The 17,332-nt window shown below is 47.1% G+C and overlaps 1 protein-coding gene across 12 annotated transcripts in view; it reads left to right on the top strand.

Moving 5' to 3' along the window:
* The window catches only part of DEPDC5 (DEP domain containing 5, GATOR1 subcomplex subunit), a 56,710-nt gene that overhangs the window by 3,376 nt on the left and 36,002 nt on the right, over positions 1–17,332 (top strand). For 5 of the 12 annotated variants that reach the window (XM_087880082.1, XM_034438512.3, XM_087880084.1 and 2 more), the window contains exons 4-22: positions 204–250; positions 3,330–3,415; positions 4,309–4,392; positions 4,547–4,596; positions 5,546–5,615; positions 5,762–5,840; positions 6,680–6,741; positions 7,268–7,337; positions 7,442–7,514; positions 8,625–8,728; positions 9,628–9,702; positions 10,727–10,861; positions 11,765–11,826; positions 12,558–12,631; positions 12,954–13,023; positions 13,541–13,577; positions 14,558–14,678; positions 15,392–15,618; positions 16,744–16,950. In XM_087880082.1, the coding sequence (XP_087736208.1) occupies positions 204–250; positions 3,330–3,415; positions 4,309–4,392; positions 4,547–4,596; positions 5,546–5,615; positions 5,762–5,840; positions 6,680–6,741; positions 7,268–7,337; positions 7,442–7,514; positions 8,625–8,728; positions 9,628–9,702; positions 10,727–10,861; positions 11,765–11,826; positions 12,558–12,631; positions 12,954–13,023; positions 13,541–13,577; positions 14,558–14,678; positions 15,392–15,618; positions 16,744–16,950 (1,733 nt within the window). The remainder of the gene's footprint in view (positions 1–203; positions 251–3,329; positions 3,416–4,308; positions 4,393–4,546; positions 4,597–5,545; positions 5,616–5,761; positions 5,841–6,679; positions 6,742–7,267; positions 7,338–7,441; positions 7,515–8,624; positions 8,729–9,627; positions 9,703–10,726; positions 10,862–11,764; positions 11,827–12,557; positions 12,632–12,953; positions 13,024–13,540; positions 13,578–14,557; positions 14,679–15,391; positions 15,619–16,743; positions 16,951–17,332) is intronic. The other 7 variants (XM_034438517.3, XM_034438514.3, XM_087880085.1 and 4 more) reach the window with 2 other exon arrangements.

Genomic DNA, 17,332 nt, shown 5'->3' on the forward strand with positions numbered 1-17,332 from the left:
ACAAATTTATAGAAACCAAGAACATAAAGTGAAAAAACCCTAAAAAGCTTGTGGGGAACAAAATGTTCCTAAACCGTGACTGCTTTGAGAGGTTTACTTGGCCAGAGGCATGAGAAATTTGAAATTCTTGAGGATCTTCTTGGCTGAAGTGCTTTTCAGTTGCTGGAGAGATCCTGTTCCTGATTGTCACTCTTGCTTTTCAGTCCACTCCTCCTGCAAGTGAAGTCGCTCAAGGAAGACTTACAGAAAGGTGGGGTTTCTCTCTCTCTATTGAAAACTGCCAATGATGCTCTGGCAACTGCCCGTCCTCATTAACCACCAGCCAATAACCCACTAACCAGAGAGCGCGATTTATTATATATTCATTTGATTTTTGTTCCCCCTTTTCTGCAGAAGCTCAAAATAAAGCACATGCCCTTGCCTTCCACATTTCAACACACAGTGCTGACCTTACCAGTGAAATAGATTAGATGGGACTAGCTCAGGCCTGGCTATGACCTTCCAAGGCTGCATGTAGAGGATTGTTCATAAGCAAATAGAGGAGCCGGTTGGTGCCATAAGCTTAAAATGGAGATTGGGCCTTAGGCGGTTTGCATAGATACGTCAGACGGTGGGACTGTTCTTTGCACTTGAAAGAAATCTCTTCTCAGGAAAGATCAGAGGCAGCCAAGGGTATCATTCCATTCTAAGGGTCTAGATCAGGCTTGTCCAACCCATGGTCTGTGGGCCACGTGGCCGTGGACAGCTAGTGGCCCCACAAGATCATAAACTTTTAACATTGTTATGTGATTTGTATACATTAACTATATTATATATTTTATATGCGGCTCAAGACAGCTGCTCTTCACTCAGGTAAGCCAAAAGGTTGGACGCCCGTGGTGCAGAGTATAATATTAGCTAAGATCTGGTTTTGGGAGATCTGAAAGAAATTGGGGTCCTAATGAGTCCCAAGAGCGGCCCTGAGCTCCAATGGCCAGTCTTTGATCCCCAGTCAGTTGCTTGCAGTGAGACTTGAGACTCTTAAGGCTCAATCACTGGGGATAGCTTGAAAGAAATACTGCTGGGTTAGCCTTCTCGTAATTCAAGCCAGATGGGAATTTGCACAGAAGAACCTTGAATCTCTGATCACTGCAGAGTCTAAATGGGACTGATGACATTTATGTCAGACGTCACTTATAATAGCAGGCATAGTTGATTATTTCTAGAACAGTTGTAATTTATGCCATTTTCATCCTACACTGGGGTTGGCTCTCAAGCCATCTTCTAAGGATGATGGGTTCCTGGCTTGTCATCATCCTTCCAGGTCAAGTTCAGAAGCCAGGATTTGTTCATCATTTGCTTGAGAGTTGCCTTTTTGGGCTGGGGGTTACGCTGGCAACATTTAGATCCTGTTGCAAGATGGCAGTTGGGGAGATTTTGCACCTGGTTTGCTGCCAGCACTACCTGTCCAAAAGCATCATTTCACCAATTGCTGTATGGTGACTCCTTGCCTTTTAGTCTCTTTTTCTGGAGCCTATGAAGGCACTTCTGGAACACAGCTCTGGATTGGAACCAGTCATTGCAATTTCTAAGCAAGCATTGGAATTACCAAAGCAGGGACCTGTAGGCCCAGCATCACCCCAGAGAAATGTCAAGTCTTTTGTCATGAAGTGTGGCTTTGGCTGCTTGCTCATGATTGTCAGTCATTGGTCAGTGGACTAGCTCCACAGAGAGGGGCTCCTCAGGGTGCCATCGGCCAAGGTATGTCGGCTGGCGACACCCAGGGGGAGGGCCTTCTCTGTGGGAGCCCCAGCCCTGTGGAAGGAACTGCCCCTGGAATTGCGCAAGATCTCTGACCTCCGTGTGTTTTGCTGTGCCCTCAAGACCCTGCTGTTCCGCCAGGCCGGGCTATCAATGTAAATGATTTTAAATTGGGTGTTTTAAATTTTGGGGGGTTTTAATATTGAGCCAAAATTACTTAATAATTTTAATTATTTTTTAAGTGATGTCTGTATATTTTTGTGTTTTTAATAGGCTGTACACCGCCCTGAGTCCTTCAGGAGAAGGGCGGTATAGAAATATAATAATAATAATAATAATAACAACAACAACAACAACAACAATAATATTATTATATAATAATATTATTATTTATTATTTAATTTATTATTATTATTATTATTATTATTATTATTATTATTATTATTATTATTATTATTATTATTATTATTATTAATGCTGCATTGGCTTCCAGTGGTCTTCCGGGTGTGCTTCAAGGTGTTGGTCACCACCTTTAAAGCGCTCCATGGCATGGGACCTGGGTATTTGCGGGACCACCTTCTGCTGCCGATAGCCTCCCACCGGCCAGTACGCTCCCACAGAGAGGGACTCCTTAGGGTGCCGTCAGCCAGGCAATGTCGGCTGGCGACCCCCAGGGGGAGGGCCTTCTCTGTGGCAGCTCCTGCCCTCTGGAACGATTTGCCCCCGGCGATACGAAGGATATCGGATCTCCGGGTTTTTCGCCGTGCCCTTAAAACTTTTCTTTTCCATCAAGCAGGGCTGGCGTGAAAAACCCCCTCTTTTTTTTAGCCTTTTTTAGCTTTTTAAATTGTCAAATGGGTTTCAGTTTTCAATGTTTTAAATTTTGGGCCACAGTTATATAATTCTTTTAATAATTTTAAATTTTGTATTGGTATGTGTTTTAGTTCTGGTTGTTCACCGCCCTGAGTCCACTAGGAGAAGGGCGGGATATAAATTGAATAAAATAAATAAATAAATAAATAAATATAAATATAAATATAAATATAAATATAAATATAAATATAATAATAATAATAATAATAATAATAATAATAATAATAATAATAATAATAATAATTTATACCCTGATAGGCAGGTCAGTTCTTCTGATGCAATATCAATAGCACTTAGACTTATATATCACTTCACAGTGCTTTACAGCCCTCTAAGCGGTTTACAGAGTCAGCCTATGGCCCCCAACAATTTGGGTCCTCATTTTACCCACCTCAGAAGGACAGAAGGTTGCGTTAACCTTGAGCCTGGTGGGATTTGAATTGCCAAATTGCCAGCAGTCAGCAGAAGTAGTCTGCAGTACTGCATTCTAACCACTGCGCCACCAAGGCTCAGTGTTTCGCTACCCTAGCAAGTTTAAGTTGTGTGGAACTCCCAGAATTCCACAGTCTGGAATTGGGGAGGGGAATTCTGGGAGTTGAAGTTCACCCATTTTAAACTTGCCAAGGTTGAGAAACCCTGCTGTGATGTCACTGCTGGAGTGATTCCACAGAAAGCTGCCTCCAATTCTCCCAACTTTCTCTCCTTTCTTTGCACAGAAACCATCAGTGTTGATCAGACCGTTGCTCAGGTGTTTCGACTGAGGCCCTACCAGGATGTCCATGTGAACGTTGTGGACTCCAAGGTAGGTGAGCTTTTTGCTGCCTTTCAGCTTTCGCTAAAGATGCTTGGATAAATTTCCGGCTGTAGGAGATGACCAGGCTGAGCCCGAGGGAGGGGTTCGAGGGATCATCGGTCACGAGTCCCTTTGCTCCCACCAGAGATTTAAGTCCAGCTCACCTTGAATTCCTTCTATTCTTAACTCCCACTCATTTCCCTTGATCTTTAGTAGTTCAGATTCTTATAGAGAATTTAAGCTTCCAATAAATATTTATATACATTTTAAGTGCTTTGGATCTCCTGATTTCTCTGGTGCTTGACACTTGCAGAACCTTCTGATGACTATAGCGGTTCTAAGAGTAGTGGAATCCGGGCCGATCCTTTGCTATAAGTCAAATGCCACCACAAACATGAATTTCTTTCCCCAGCCTAGCTGTCAGTCCTGCCTGTTTCTGATGTGTGCTTTGGTATTTTGCCCTATATGACAAATAGGTTCACCCGATTTAACCGTCCTCTGCTTTGTCTTCTGGAGGTTGCCAAGGAGTTAAGATGGCTAAATTTATGAAATTGGTAAAATCCTCTGGTGCTCAGTAATACAGGATTTCCCAGCCTTGCCAACTTTCAGATGTGTGGACCTCAACTCAGAACTCCTCAGCCAGCCATGCTGGCTGGGGAATTCTGGGAGCCGACGTTCAAGCATCTTAAAGTTGGCAAGGTTGGGAAACCTTGCAGTAATGGATAAAGAACCGTTATTAGTTAACAAATGCTTGAGTGCTGTTGGTATTTATGTCCTGAAATGTTTTGGAAAGGGAAGTAATAGGCAGATGGTTTGAAGGGTTGGAAAAACTGCATCCAGGAGTATCAGCAGAAGCAGAATGGTGGAGGCAGAAATCATAGTCCCCTCATGTTCCTTTTTAGGATGTGACTCTGGATTTAGTGGAGCTGACGTTCAAGGACCAGTACATCGGACGTGGGGATATGTGGCGCCTTAAGAAAAGCTTGGTGAGGATCACATCTGTTGATCTGAATATTTCCCAACTAGAAATGTTGTGCCAGCTAGAAATGGACTTGCTTCTTAAATCGTCGTTTCTCTTCTGCAAGTGCAAGTTGTCTTGTGGGCAAATTGTTCCATTTCTCTTTTTCCTTGTCACCTCAGGTTGGCACGTGTGCTTACATCACTCAGAAAGTTGAATATGCAGGTATTCGGTGAGTAAGCAGCTGTGCCTTCCTCCCTTTCACAGTGCGTAGGAAGGAAGTTGAGTTTTATCAGGAATTAATGCCTGTCTCCAAATAATCAAATCTTATCTTGGAGGACAGAGTTTGACTGTTTCCATTCTCAAGGCAATCTCTGTGGTTCCCAGCTCTTTTCTCTTAGTGAAGTTCAGACCCCAAATCGGTCCCATTTGCTTCAGTGAAACCTCCTCCCAGAATATGGGCATGGACCCTCGTGCCAGAGGAGGGAGGCGGCATCTGCTGAGTCCTTAGTTCTTCCTCTTTGGTCTAGACTGCAGGGAGAAGTACTTGGAGCTTGTTTTGCCTGGGGTGGCACAGCTTCAATTGACTGCACATCTAGCTCATGAAGCCTGTTTGCCCTGCCAACATCCTGGCATCTTAGCACTATAGTCACTGAGTAAGGAGGCCAGGATGAATGGCAGTTGAGAATCTCCTTGGGAATGGAAGTTTTGCTTGAACCCTTGAATTTATTTTCTGTTTAAATGAGGAGGTTTAAAAGGCACCACTGAGGTTTTGATAATTAGCAAAGGCACAGGTAGGCAAATCAGATTGATGAATTTAAACATGGATGGGCAATCTTGGGAAGATACATTTGGACAGGGGCTCCTGCAGTGGGACCAAGTGGCTCAGGCTGATGAAAGGAACCGTGTCACAATGCAAACTCTGCCCTCCCACCCTTTGTACACATGTCACAATGTCAAGCAAGTTGAAAAAGAGGGGAGCTGGCACAATGGTGGCATTTTGATAAAAGCAGCAGGAGCCCATAAAGGCTCTGGATTTGGGAGGGAAAGCTGCTCCTGGAGGGAGAGAAAACTCGCAGTATTTAAATTCCCCTCTTGCTTTGCTTTTGGTCAGCAGTTCTCCAGCTTTCACAGCAAGGTTTTCCCCATTTTTTCAGTCTTCTCTCTTGGTTTCTTTTCAGGGCTCAGGCAGGTGAACTGTGGGTCAAAAGTGAGAAAGTCACCTGTGGCTACATCAGCGAGGATACTCGGGTATAACTATGACTTGACACATTTCCTTTCCATCTCAAACGCTGGGGGGTGGATCGTTGCCCAGAAGCAAGCCAGGTTTGGTCATGCTGATTCAGAGGGAGTCCGTGAGGCCAGGCTCAGCTCTTTCCCTTCTGGGTCCCTTGCAGGTGGTGTTCCGCTCGACTTCAGCCATGGTTTACATCTTCATCCAGATGAGCTGTGAAATGTGGGACTTCGACATCTATGGTGAGGATCCCTCGGCCACCTCAGTCGAGCCTCGGCTTGCCTGGCAACTCATCTACCCCAGCCGAAGACATCCTCACTCTCCTTTGATGGAGAAAGGGGGCAGATGGCAAAAGAAGGACTTTCCCTTTTTTGTAAACTTAAACAATTATGAGGAACTGTTGGCATAGTTTAATTTGTCTACTGAATTATAATTTGTCAACATAAATTATAAGGCAGTAAAAATGGGATGAAGGAATCACAAAAGAAAGCAGGAAGCTATTTTCTTGGTGAATAATTTAGGCAGACTCTGATCTCAGTTTTGCCCATGGATGCCATCTGGCCTCTAGCCTCTGGCCAGGCCTCTGCAGAACACGCAGGGCCTCGGCCACTGGGCTCCAGAGGACCAATCTGGGTTAGGCTCAGGGCTTTGGCTTCAAGAGCAGCTCCCACTATAGGTGAAAAGATGCAGGAGGGCCTACTGCTACAAGAAGACCCCCAAAGCCAGGTGGAGGAACCTGAGTCTGAAGGGTCCAGGAGAGGAACCCCACTGGGTGTCCCAAAAGAGGCGAATCCACAGCCAGGATTCCTCTGCCACTAAGGGGGACTTGGGTCGGACAGAAGGATGGAGCCACGTGGAAGGAAGCTGCCCCTCAAAGAGTGTGCCTGCGGCCCTAGAGGGCCTTGAGGGGAGCCAGGAGTGAGCAGGAACTGATGCCCCTCTCCTGCCACTGGGGCCTCTGTCCCATGCAGGGTCTGGCTGGGTAAAGTAGCCAAAAAGCTTTTCTGCCAGAGAGGGGGCAGCCTCTCTGCTGGAGCGGCCAAGAGGGAAGCTCTTACACTTGGTTCTCTTTCCTTTGCAGGAGACCTTTACTTTGAGAAGGCCGTGAACGGCTTCCTCGCTGACCTTTTCACCAAGTGGAAGGTAGCTCGGTGGGAGCAAAACGGAGCTTGTAACTGGCCTCAAGGGAGCCTGCAGCTGGGCAGGGCTTGTGGTCCTTTCCCAAGCCAGCCTTCCTCAGGACAAGCCCTGGAGGTTCAGAGACCAAGCCGGAAGGGCTCTCAGGAGCATGGGGATTGGGGCCGGGGAACTCTGACGAAGCCCCTTTCTTGCTCAGTGGGGAATTGAATGGGGAGAAGGAATCCGTTCCTGCCTGAAATGACGTTGCCTGCCCCCTGTCCCTTGACTCCCCAGCAAAGGAAAGGGTCTCTTGGGCTACTTTAGATTTTTTCCCCTTGCTGTAGTCAGAAGGAAGAATCTTGTGCTGGTTCTTCCTGTGAGTTGCGGGGGGGGAGGCTCAAAGAGGTCCCTCTCCCACCCTCCCGTGTCCTTCCCACTGAGGGAACTGAGCAACATCTGGGCGTGTCAGAGGTGCAGTTTGTGTGGAAGGAATCTGTGGTGCCCGTCAGGAGTGGATCCCCAGTGCTTTGATCTGCTTTTGTCCCAACAGGAGAAGAACTGTAGCCACGAAGTGACCGTGATTCTCTTTTCCCGGACCTTCTATAGCGCCAAGTCATTAAGTGAGTCTGGAGAGGCACCGGCCTCTTTCTCACCTCCTCCTTGGGAAGCTGAAAGCAGCAGCAGAGAGCAGCTTCCTCTTATACCTGGCTTGGTTTGTTTCTAGATGAATTCCCAGAGTTGCATCGTTGCTCAGTCCAACAGAACCACGAAGGGCGCTTCTACGAAGACTTCTATAAGTAGGTCTTCCCTGTGGCTGAGCCGCTTCTCTGGAAGAGTCAGTCCACCCATGAAGCGGGCAGTGTCTCTTCAGTCTGCCTGTCAGGGACTCTGTGCGAAATCTGTAGGCGGAGAGCCCTTGACTTCTTTCATGAAGCAGCCTCATCTGCATAGGCCTTGATTTACAATTGCTTGATCGGCAACTGTGCATAGTTGTAATGGACACCCCCTATTTATGATCTGGTTTAGAAGTTGTGAAACACACATCCACCCACCCCCGACTTTGAAGAAGTGGGCAAGGTTCTCCATAGCATGAGCTCAGGCACATGGGGGTGGGTGAGGAGGTGGATCGTTGCCCCATCTGGCTCAGTTCAAATCTTGATTGTCAGTGCACAACATATGTACAATGAGATCGGTTGAGCTCCCTCAGTGCACCTCAGTCAACTAGCATCAGGGCAAAGGATTCGGGGGATTGTAGCCGCCCCTTTAAGAAAGGGATTGGTGCAGACCCACTTGGGGAGGCCACCTCTCAGTCTAAACATGCCAGACAACTTCTGCCTAGTCTATAATCCTCCGTTTTTAGGGAAGATTTTGCAGAAGGTGGTTGGGCTGCAGTTGAAGCAGATTATCAGGAGCCTCTGCAGGAGGCCCAGATATGGAAGAGAAACTTCTTGTCCTTTTAGATCGTAAGTGGCTGTCAAGAAACAGAAAGAAAAAGAAAAACCCCAGAATAGTTTACTTGGCTAAGTGTAAATTGACAAAATTTAATGCAGGTGGGTTGGTGGATGCCAGCCAAGTAGCCTCCCTATCTGCTGCAGTTGGACATTTAAAAAGAAGACTGAAAACACTGTAATTGGAAAACTTACCTAAATTTTAAACATCTGATGTTTTCATGGAAGCTGCTATTTGGTCATCTTATGCTTTTTTAAATTTTAGAATCATGATAGCTATAAAGTTGTTGCTATTCTGAAAAAGACACACATTTTTCTCTTGCGGATTCTGAATTTGAAGTGGCTTAAGATTTCTGTCCCTCCCTATAATTCCCCCCTCCCTTAGGCTGCTGTAGGCTGTGAGGGGCTCCTGCTCTGTCCTCCTTTGCGAAGGCGGCTCACTCATCATGTTCATTGCAGGGTTGTGGTTCAAAATGAACGGCGAGAGGAATGGACTTCTCTGCTTGTGACTATTAAGAAGCTCTTCATCCAGTACCCAGTTCTGGTGCGCCTGGAGAAGGCAGGTGAGATGCGATGGGCAGCACAGGAAGTCCTTGACTTATAACCATTCATTTAGTCACCATTTGAAGTTACGATGGCACTGAAAAAAGAGAATTATGATGGCTCCTCAGACTTACAACCATTGCAGCAGCCTCGTGGTCATGTGATCAGAATTTGGGCGCTTGGAATGTCTTTGCGACCGTTGCCGTATCTCCTGGTCACGTGATGGCTATTTGCGACCTTGCCAGCCAGGTTCCCTCAGGCAAAGTCAACGGGAGAACCTGGATTTGTTTTAACAACCGTATGATTCCCTTAATAAGGGCAGCAATTCACTTAACAGCCAGGGCAAAAAAGGTTGTAATTGGGCGTGGCTCACTTACCAACTGCCTTCCTTAGCGATGGAAATTCTGGTCCCAATTGTGGTTGTAGGTCAAGGACTACTAATACGGCCTTCTGGTTTGATTCCACTCTGTAGCTTTTGCTACTGCTGCTGGTGGGACGTTAGCACAGCGTAGAGTTACGTCTGTGGGCACCCAGAGTAAGCAAAACGGCTTCTCTGGCTAACAAGCTGTGGGCTTGTATTGGTGAGCTGGCAAATCCAGGGAAGGAAGGGGCTGTGGGGAAGGTGTTTGGCATGTGTGAAGGGCTTTGTCTCCTTCCTGGCCAGGTGCCTCTGCTGGCCTCGGGTGGGACACCCATGAAAGGCCTTGCCCAAGATTTCGCTTTCCACAGGGTCCATAAAGACCAAATTTCCCCCAGGCTTCTCAACCTCCCTGGGACTACTCTTCGTGCTTGTTTTTGTGCTTGTTTTGTTTATATGCATCATGGTTAAAACTTAGAGCAACAAGTAAAATAATAATAAAGAATCCTGGTTTATCTTCTTCGTTTTCCCTTCCCTCTGTTCTGGATGATGAACAATTAGAGAATTTCCCACCAGGATACAACTCCACCTCTGCTCAAGGAAATTATTTGGAGGCCATAAATCTCTCGTTTAATGGTGAGTTTGGGAAATTCTTGTCTTGCCTGGGATGTTCTTGAACCAGGAAGGGCCCCATTGCCTTTATTTATTTATTTGTATCCTGCCTTTATTATTCTTACAAGTAACTCAAGGCAGTGAACATATTCAGCATGCCTTCCCCCTCCTATTTTCCCCCATGACAACAACCCTGTGAGGTACGGTGGGCCGAGAGAGAGAGACTGGCCCAAAGTCACCCAGCCTGCTTTCATGGCTAAGGTGGGACTCGAACTCACGGTCTCCCGCTTTCTACTGTGATGCCTTCACCCACCAGACCAAATTGGCTCTCTTAAAGAAGAGATCAGGCAGGATAGACTCCTCAGCAACACTCAGTATGGGGAATTCCATGTTGGTTTTTCTTCAAAGGAAATCCCAAACTGTTGGCCAAAGATTCTGGGCATGTTTCTGAAGCTCATCTGATGTGGGGTCTGGCCAGGCCAGTAGTGTTGCCTTATGGTTTCCCTGAACTGAGACCTGAATGAGTCTTTTGCAGGGAAAGACGACCAAGTGAGGCCAAGGGGTGCGGGCAAATTTGCTTGTCTTATTAAGGAGCATTGGACAAAATGTCTCTCCAGTCCCCAGTAGCTTTTAAAACAAATTGACTGATAAGTTCTAAATCACAGCAAAGGTGAACACCATGTTTTCTCCTCTTGGTAAGGCCTGGAGGATTGATGGGAAATGGTATCAGGATTTTTTTTTGATTAGGTATCCCCAACCCCCAGGCCACAGCCCAGTACTAGGCCACGGCCCGGTCGGAAATGGGCCGCAGAAGTGGCAGGTGAGTGTGTGCGCACATGCAGCTGTACTTGGACGAGTGTCGGGCTCTTGCACTCGTGCACATGCCTGCCACTCACACAGGACCATCCCCTCCCCCCTCTCCCGGGTTGCCAAGCTGAAAAGGTTGGGGATCGCTGTTTTAGATGAATGTCTTTGTTATGTGCAAGGGATACTCTTTATAAAGCCCTAGGTGCCCTTTTAATTTTTGTTCTTGTTTGTTCCTTTTTAGTGTTTGACAAACATTACATCAACCGAAATTTTGACCGGACAGGACAGATGTCTGTGGTCATCACGCCAGGGGTGGGTGTCTTTGAAGTGGACCGGCTTCTCATGATCTTGACCAAGCAACGGATGATAGACAATGGTAAAACAATGTTATTAATTGGATAAAATCCAATTGGCTACAGTTTTTGCCTTAGTGCTGGGAGTTGGGGTTAGAGTTACGGGCTCCCTTCTTTTCTTTGGAGAAGATGTGGGGCACATGTCACACCTGTGGGCACCTCCTTCAGGAAACTACATCTGGCTAGATATGTGATCCCAGGAAGTACATCTTAGACGAAAGTAGTTGGGACGGGATGTGACAGGGGGCTTCAGCGTAGAGATGGGCTTTCTCTCTCCAGAAGTCAAAGGGGAACAGTTCTTCTTTGATGGCATAGCTATTCTGCAGTCCAAGGAAAAGGCTCTACTTCTCTAAGGAGGTGCTGGCAGGCATTTCTCAATCTGCACATTCTCAATTCATCATTGTTGACTTGTTGACTCCTTAGTAGTCCTTAGTAGCCTATTTCCATCTTCACTGTAAGTAAGAGATAAGAATTGGGTCTTTTGGAAAGTCCGATCTTACAATCAGTAAAATAAAGTGAAATAAAGGCCTTTTTTTTGTTTGCTTATGAGACATCAATCAAAGATATGAGCATCATATATTATCCACAAAATGTTTTTTTCATTATGAGTGAGGAATTGTGAAGCTGGACATTCCCTTCCCTTTTCCTAACAGAGATTTTTCATGCCTGCTTTGAAAGATCTCTTCAAAACAAGGGAGTGTTTTCACACACAAGACCATAATGCAGATGCTGGTTCCTCTTGACTCCGAGATCCGATGTTTTTCCAGAGGTCATGAGGTTTTGATGTGATTCAAAGGTTTGCTCACAAACAAAAGCATTTTTAAACGGAACCACTTGGATGCAGTTCTTGGGTACTTTAACTGGCAAAGTTTCTCTTCTTTTCCCGCTCCTTCTCATATTCCTCTTTGGATTGCTTCTCTTTGCAGGGATCGGGGTAGATCTGGTGTGCATGGGAGAACAGCCCCTGCACGCAGTGCCGCTTTTCAAGGTAAGGCCTCCCGGCTCGGCCCATCTCCTTCAGCTTTCACCCCACCCCCACCAAGACAAAGGGTCAGCTACTGGCTTTTTCGCCAGCATGGGCACCCAGTTCCTCTGCCAGAATAAAGCTTCTGGATGAAAATGTGCCCGTACGGTTGTATTTCTACCATCCTTGACATTCGTGCAGCAAGCGGTTGCAGCTGTTATCAATCTACCGTCAAGCTTTTTTTTCTTTTCTTTTAATCAAATAAATTGGTTCAGGAGAGAAAGGAAACAGGATCTCAAAAGTCCTCTGGGTTGATGGCCTTGTTGGTCACCTTGCCCCTCCATCTGAAGGCAGGTGGTATTTGGGGGAGGGCTCAGTACTGGAGGGAAGGGAAAGACAAAACTGGTCAGGAGACAAGAAAGAGAGCTGTAGAGAAAAACCTGAATCCTCGATGCTTTCAGCTTCATCTTCCTCACTGGCAGAAGCCTGCTTGTTTTCAGTTTGCTTCTGAGCGCCTAACATTGAGGGCCAGGAAGAGTCTTCTTTTAAACTTGGGCAGGCTACCTCCAGCTTGTTCATCAACTCTCAGCCTCAGCTGGCATCAACACGATTGGGACCCATTGTATTCAGTATTCCCAGGGCCACAGGTTGCTGGGGTGAAAGATCTCTGGATTAATTCCTTGCCCACAAAGCAAAGAGAACTTTTGGTTCTCCAGCTGTCTGACTCCTGGTTTTTCCTTCTCACCTCTTCTTAGCTACACAATCGCTGCAGTTCTGGGGATCCTCGCTTGGGAGATGATTACAATATACCCCACTGGATCAACCACAGGTGTGCATCTGGAATCCAGTCCATTGCGCTGGGCTCTGGCAGGAGCAGGCAGTGTCCACGTGGGGCTGTCTCCCCATTGCAGCTTTGATTTTGAAAGACAGGCCTCTCACCCTGACTTTCCCAAGGCCTGCAAACACCTCTGGCTGCCTGGTTTGCCTATCACTTTTCTGCTTAAGTGGGTTTGGGAGGAAGCGAAAATGATAATGGATCGTTTGTTTTGGATAAGTTACATTTTTCCTTTTTCCAGAAAAGATGCTGCTTCAGATATTTTCCCCAACCTGTTGTGCTTTTGCCTCATCTTTGTGCTGCCTTCTCTTTATAGTTTCTACACTTCCAAAAGTCAACTTCAATGCAACAGTTTCACCCCACGGATCAAACTGGCAGCTCGGAAGGTGAGTGGACTGGCCTAAATGTGGAGCGCAGCCATAGTGGTGCAGCTGCACCGGCTCAGATTTCAACCACAGGAATAATCACCGCTAGCTATTTTTAAGCACAGACATTGCAATGATTGAAGTGGGAAAAATAAAAAATTCACCCTGCAGAGCAAGCCTGTGCGACTCATAGAGGGGGAGAAGGATCCGATCAATACATGAAAAATAATTGTGATCCACAAGTAATGGTTGTGCCAGTCGGCTGTTGGGCAGCTAATGATGTGGCAGCTGCCTTGGAGGTGGCAGTGTCCCCAAAGCCTGGTGGTGTCAGGGGTGCCCAGCAGCCTGTCTGTGGAGGCAGAAATGGCTGCACAGAAAACCTAGTGGGGGCCAGTGGATCTTTCTTGGCAGCAGCAACTTTTGGTGGCAAGAGATCGGTTCTTTCAGATAACGCTTGCTGGGCCATGTTGTGCAGGTCTGCTCTAGAATTTGTAAAGACTCATTTCAGTTTTTTTCTTTTTTGCATGTTAAATTTCAGCCACAGAGTGAAAAGGCCAAAAGTAGCAGGGAATCTTGTGAGTAACATTCCTACATTGTTCTTTTTTAAAGATGAGAATGAGAGTTTTATGTCCAGCGCTTGCACTGTGCAGCTGGCAAGTTCGTGCTGAAACGGGAGGGATATTTTCCATTCACTTTTAGTGTCTGAAGGGCCCCCCACCTCGTTTCCTCTTCTCTCCCCCTCCCCGTGTTCTTCCTCTGATTTTGCTTCCCTTCTCGTTCTCCCTCCTTGTCTTCTCTCTCTTTTCTGTTTCCCCTCCCCTTCTCTTTTCTATATGGAAGAGAAAGCAGGGCGGTATTTCCATTTGTAACTAGCCCTTCTACTGCACCAGCAATTTTCTGGATTCACGGCTTTAACAAGAACCCTAAACAGACTCAGAAAAATTGGGCACTCTGTGCCACACAATATACGATAACTTTTCTGAAGGAAAATGAGTTACCCTGTGGTAGGATGGGCAGCCAGTAAATTTTACAAATAAATAAAATAAAACAGACATGTCAAAGATTAGTGCAGGGATGACAATTTAATCCCCACTCCATGCCTTGAGCCCCCTGTGGAGCATTCCAGTATCTCACTGCCCAAACTCAGCAGCACATTTTCCAGGCAAATGAAGTGATACGATCGATGCAAATTGTGTTAAGCCTGGCACTGCCAGCTATTGGACTGACTGGCCTGGGGTGAGAAAGCATCATAGGCCTCACAAGACCTGCAGCCAAGGACCTCCGAGAGAGACTCTGCACAGTTTCAGCCCTAGGATTCAGCTAGGATCCCCTCATGAGTTTTGTCTCTGCAGAGCCGACCTTTGTAGGCAAGGAATCCAGGCAGGCAGGTGGAGAAGGTGGAGACTTGACTCTCTGCTGATCTACCCCTCCACAACCCCACCCTGTTGGGCCACACGCTCCATGTTTAAGATGACAAAGTGGTTTTGGTGTGGATTTGCCCACACCCAGCTCTTAGAAGGCCCTCCAGTCACAGGCTGCTCTGCTTGTGTTCCAGCCTTGGGAGCGCCTAAGGAGACCGAGAACGCACTTCCCATTCAAGTTGACTACGATGCCTATGATGCCCAGGTGTTCCATCTGCCCGGCCCCTCCAGAGCCCCACGTTGCACCACCTTCAGGTAAGCAAGTGTATTGCCAAGCTTAGGTAATTCCACTGGGGAAAAGAGAGGCAAAACTTTATATTTGAATACAAGGAATAAAAAAACTCTGTAAGATAGGAGAGTCCTAGAACTGGGGAGCAGTAATGAGGGAGATGCCTTAGTGGGTGAGAGAAACTTGCTGTACTCCACTCTCGCTGAACAGAAACATCTTGTCTGATCACGGCTTCCGCCCTCTCCCAGTTCCACTTGGCCTACTGGCTCCAGTTTCCATGCTGAATTGCAGGACAGACATTGATCAACAGGATGTGTCTAGGAGGCAGGTTACAGTGCCTAGGGTGGAAGAACGTCCGGGTGGGTTTATCTATCCTACAGATAGTTAAGGGAGGCAGACTCTGGCCTTCAAGTATTACGAGGGTTCTCCTGCAGGAGACCAAGGAGGAAGAGAACCTTCTAAATTCTAGGAGAAACATCCTGACCCTAATAGTAGTTCAGTGGGGAACAGAGTTCCTCAAGAGCTGGTGGGCTGTCCCTCACTGGAGAGCATTTAAGCAAAGGACGGAGTAGGGGAATTTGGAAGCAGCGTCCTGCACTGGGTGGGGAGCCAGAGAGGATCTCTGAGGCTGTATCTATGTTGTGGTTTGCTATGCGATGCCATCAAACCCTGGCAGTCTCCTTGATCCATTATACAGGCCTCCTAACCCCGCGTGACCTGCCCCTTGTGGCTTTCCCAGCAGGCCTGTACGGGAGAGAGAGAGCCGGCCCTGGAAGACCTCCAGCTCCTACGATGCCTCCTCCAGCCCCTCCATGCAGAGTCGGCCCCTGCCCCCCGAAGAGGTTCGGAGCCAAGCTTCAGATGACAGCTCTCTGGGGAGGATCTCGGACATCTTTGTGATCCCCCGGCCCCACCTGCACCTGCAGTACGAAGTCAGCAGCTCTTTGGGCTACACCAGCAGCCGAGGTCAGCACAGGGCTCGGGACAGCAGAGCTGGCCACTTCTCTGGAGTTGGTGCTTTGTGTTTTGTCAACTTTTAAGGGTTATTAGCTTTTTAAAAAAACATTCAGAATCCTGAGAGTCCACTTCCACAGTGTAAATTAAGGCTAACTGAGCAGATCTCAGGGGAGGAGAGCAGAGGTGCTCTGTTAAGCCATGGTTAGAATTGAGCTTGTTGTGAGGGGTCCTTGGTGCTCTCAGCTTGGTTCTTTTCTTGCAGATGTTTCATTACCAAACTTCAGTGCTGTCCATGAACCTGTTGTATGACACAACCAGTGAGAGCACTTCATTCTTCTGGGAAGCAGCTCCTCCCTCACGTTGTCTTGGTCCATGTCTTCCTCCTCCTCCCTCTGGCCTTTGCTTCCCTCCTCTTCTTCTGGGTTGTGTCTTGCTCTTGGGCGCCTGGGGTTCTCAGCTCAGGCCTCTTGTGGCTTCCTAGGCACTGTCTCCACAGGGCTTTCAGCTGCAGGAGAGACTGGCCGAGTCCTGCGTCCCTCTAGGAATCTTTCCCCCCCACGTTCCACCCAACTGGAAAGAAGGAACCTCTCTGGCTTCTAGAATTCTATGGTGTTTGGGAAAACAGGGCATGCCAAGGGAAATTGCACGGAAAAGAAACTAAGAGGAGGAAGTTGTGTTGAGCCTTGAATTATTTGTAAAAACAATAAATAAACAATAAATAAAATAATTTAAAAAATAGAAAAGGATTAGCCCTGAACACTTATTCAGTGTGTTTGAAAGTGAGATAACTTCCTCGAGGTAACTTCCCTGTATCCTTGCACTAAGCAGTATGGTAACAGTTCTCTGACCGTGGATTAAGTTCCAAATGCTGGAACCAAGGAGGCAGTGCTCAGCCAGCAAACATATTTGGAAGTTTGAATGAGAAAATACAACTAGCATCTCTCCCAATCTAATAATATGGGGTGGGGGCCTTTCAGAAATCCTTGGTGTTGCATAAAAGCCTCCTCTTTAGCCCTCACAGATTGACTGGCTCCCGTTTTGGTGCTTCGGAAGAGCTCCTTGCTTCAAAGCAGTACCGGATCTTTGGCAGTTCCAAGAATTTTTTATTGAAGACGAGTTTTTACCCCCTCACAGATCACCTTGAGAACATGTTGGAGGCTCAGCAGCGAGACTCAAGCGCCCCTGGAAGATTTCACGTGGGGAGTGCCGAGTCCCGGCTGCACATCCGCTCTGCCGGGGGCTACACACCACAGCGGGCACTGATCAACCCCTTCGCCCCTTCCCGGATGCCCATGAAGCTCACGTCCAACAGGAGGCGCTGGATGCACACGTTCCCCGTGGGTAAGGATCTCCTCTTTGGCCTTTGTTGGTGTGCGTTGTTGTGTAATATGCAAGTTCTTCTTTTAGGGGGCTCTTGTCAACCATAGGGGTTCTGTCACCAACTTTTGCTTGGTTTGCTTTTTGTTCTATGGTTAGAGTTGCTTCTATTGTCATACTCTCTGAGACCCACAGTTCAGTCAGGAAAGCTTGAATTGATTGATTGATTGATTGATTGATTGACTATGTGCCATCAAGCTGTTGTCCGCTCTTAGCAAGCACATAGATAGATTTTCTCCATGATGCTTTCCCCCCAATCTGTTCTTTTAGATCTTCCAAAGGTGCCCCCATCACCACTAGGATTGAGTCCACCCATCTTGCTGCTGGTCATCATCTTCTCTTTCCT

Source organism: Pantherophis guttatus, chromosome 17 (genome assembly GCF_059756535.1).
Source record: "Pantherophis guttatus breed Tessera chromosome 17, ASM5975653v1, whole genome shotgun sequence".
NCBI lineage: Eukaryota > Metazoa > Chordata > Lepidosauria > Squamata > Colubridae > Pantherophis > Pantherophis guttatus.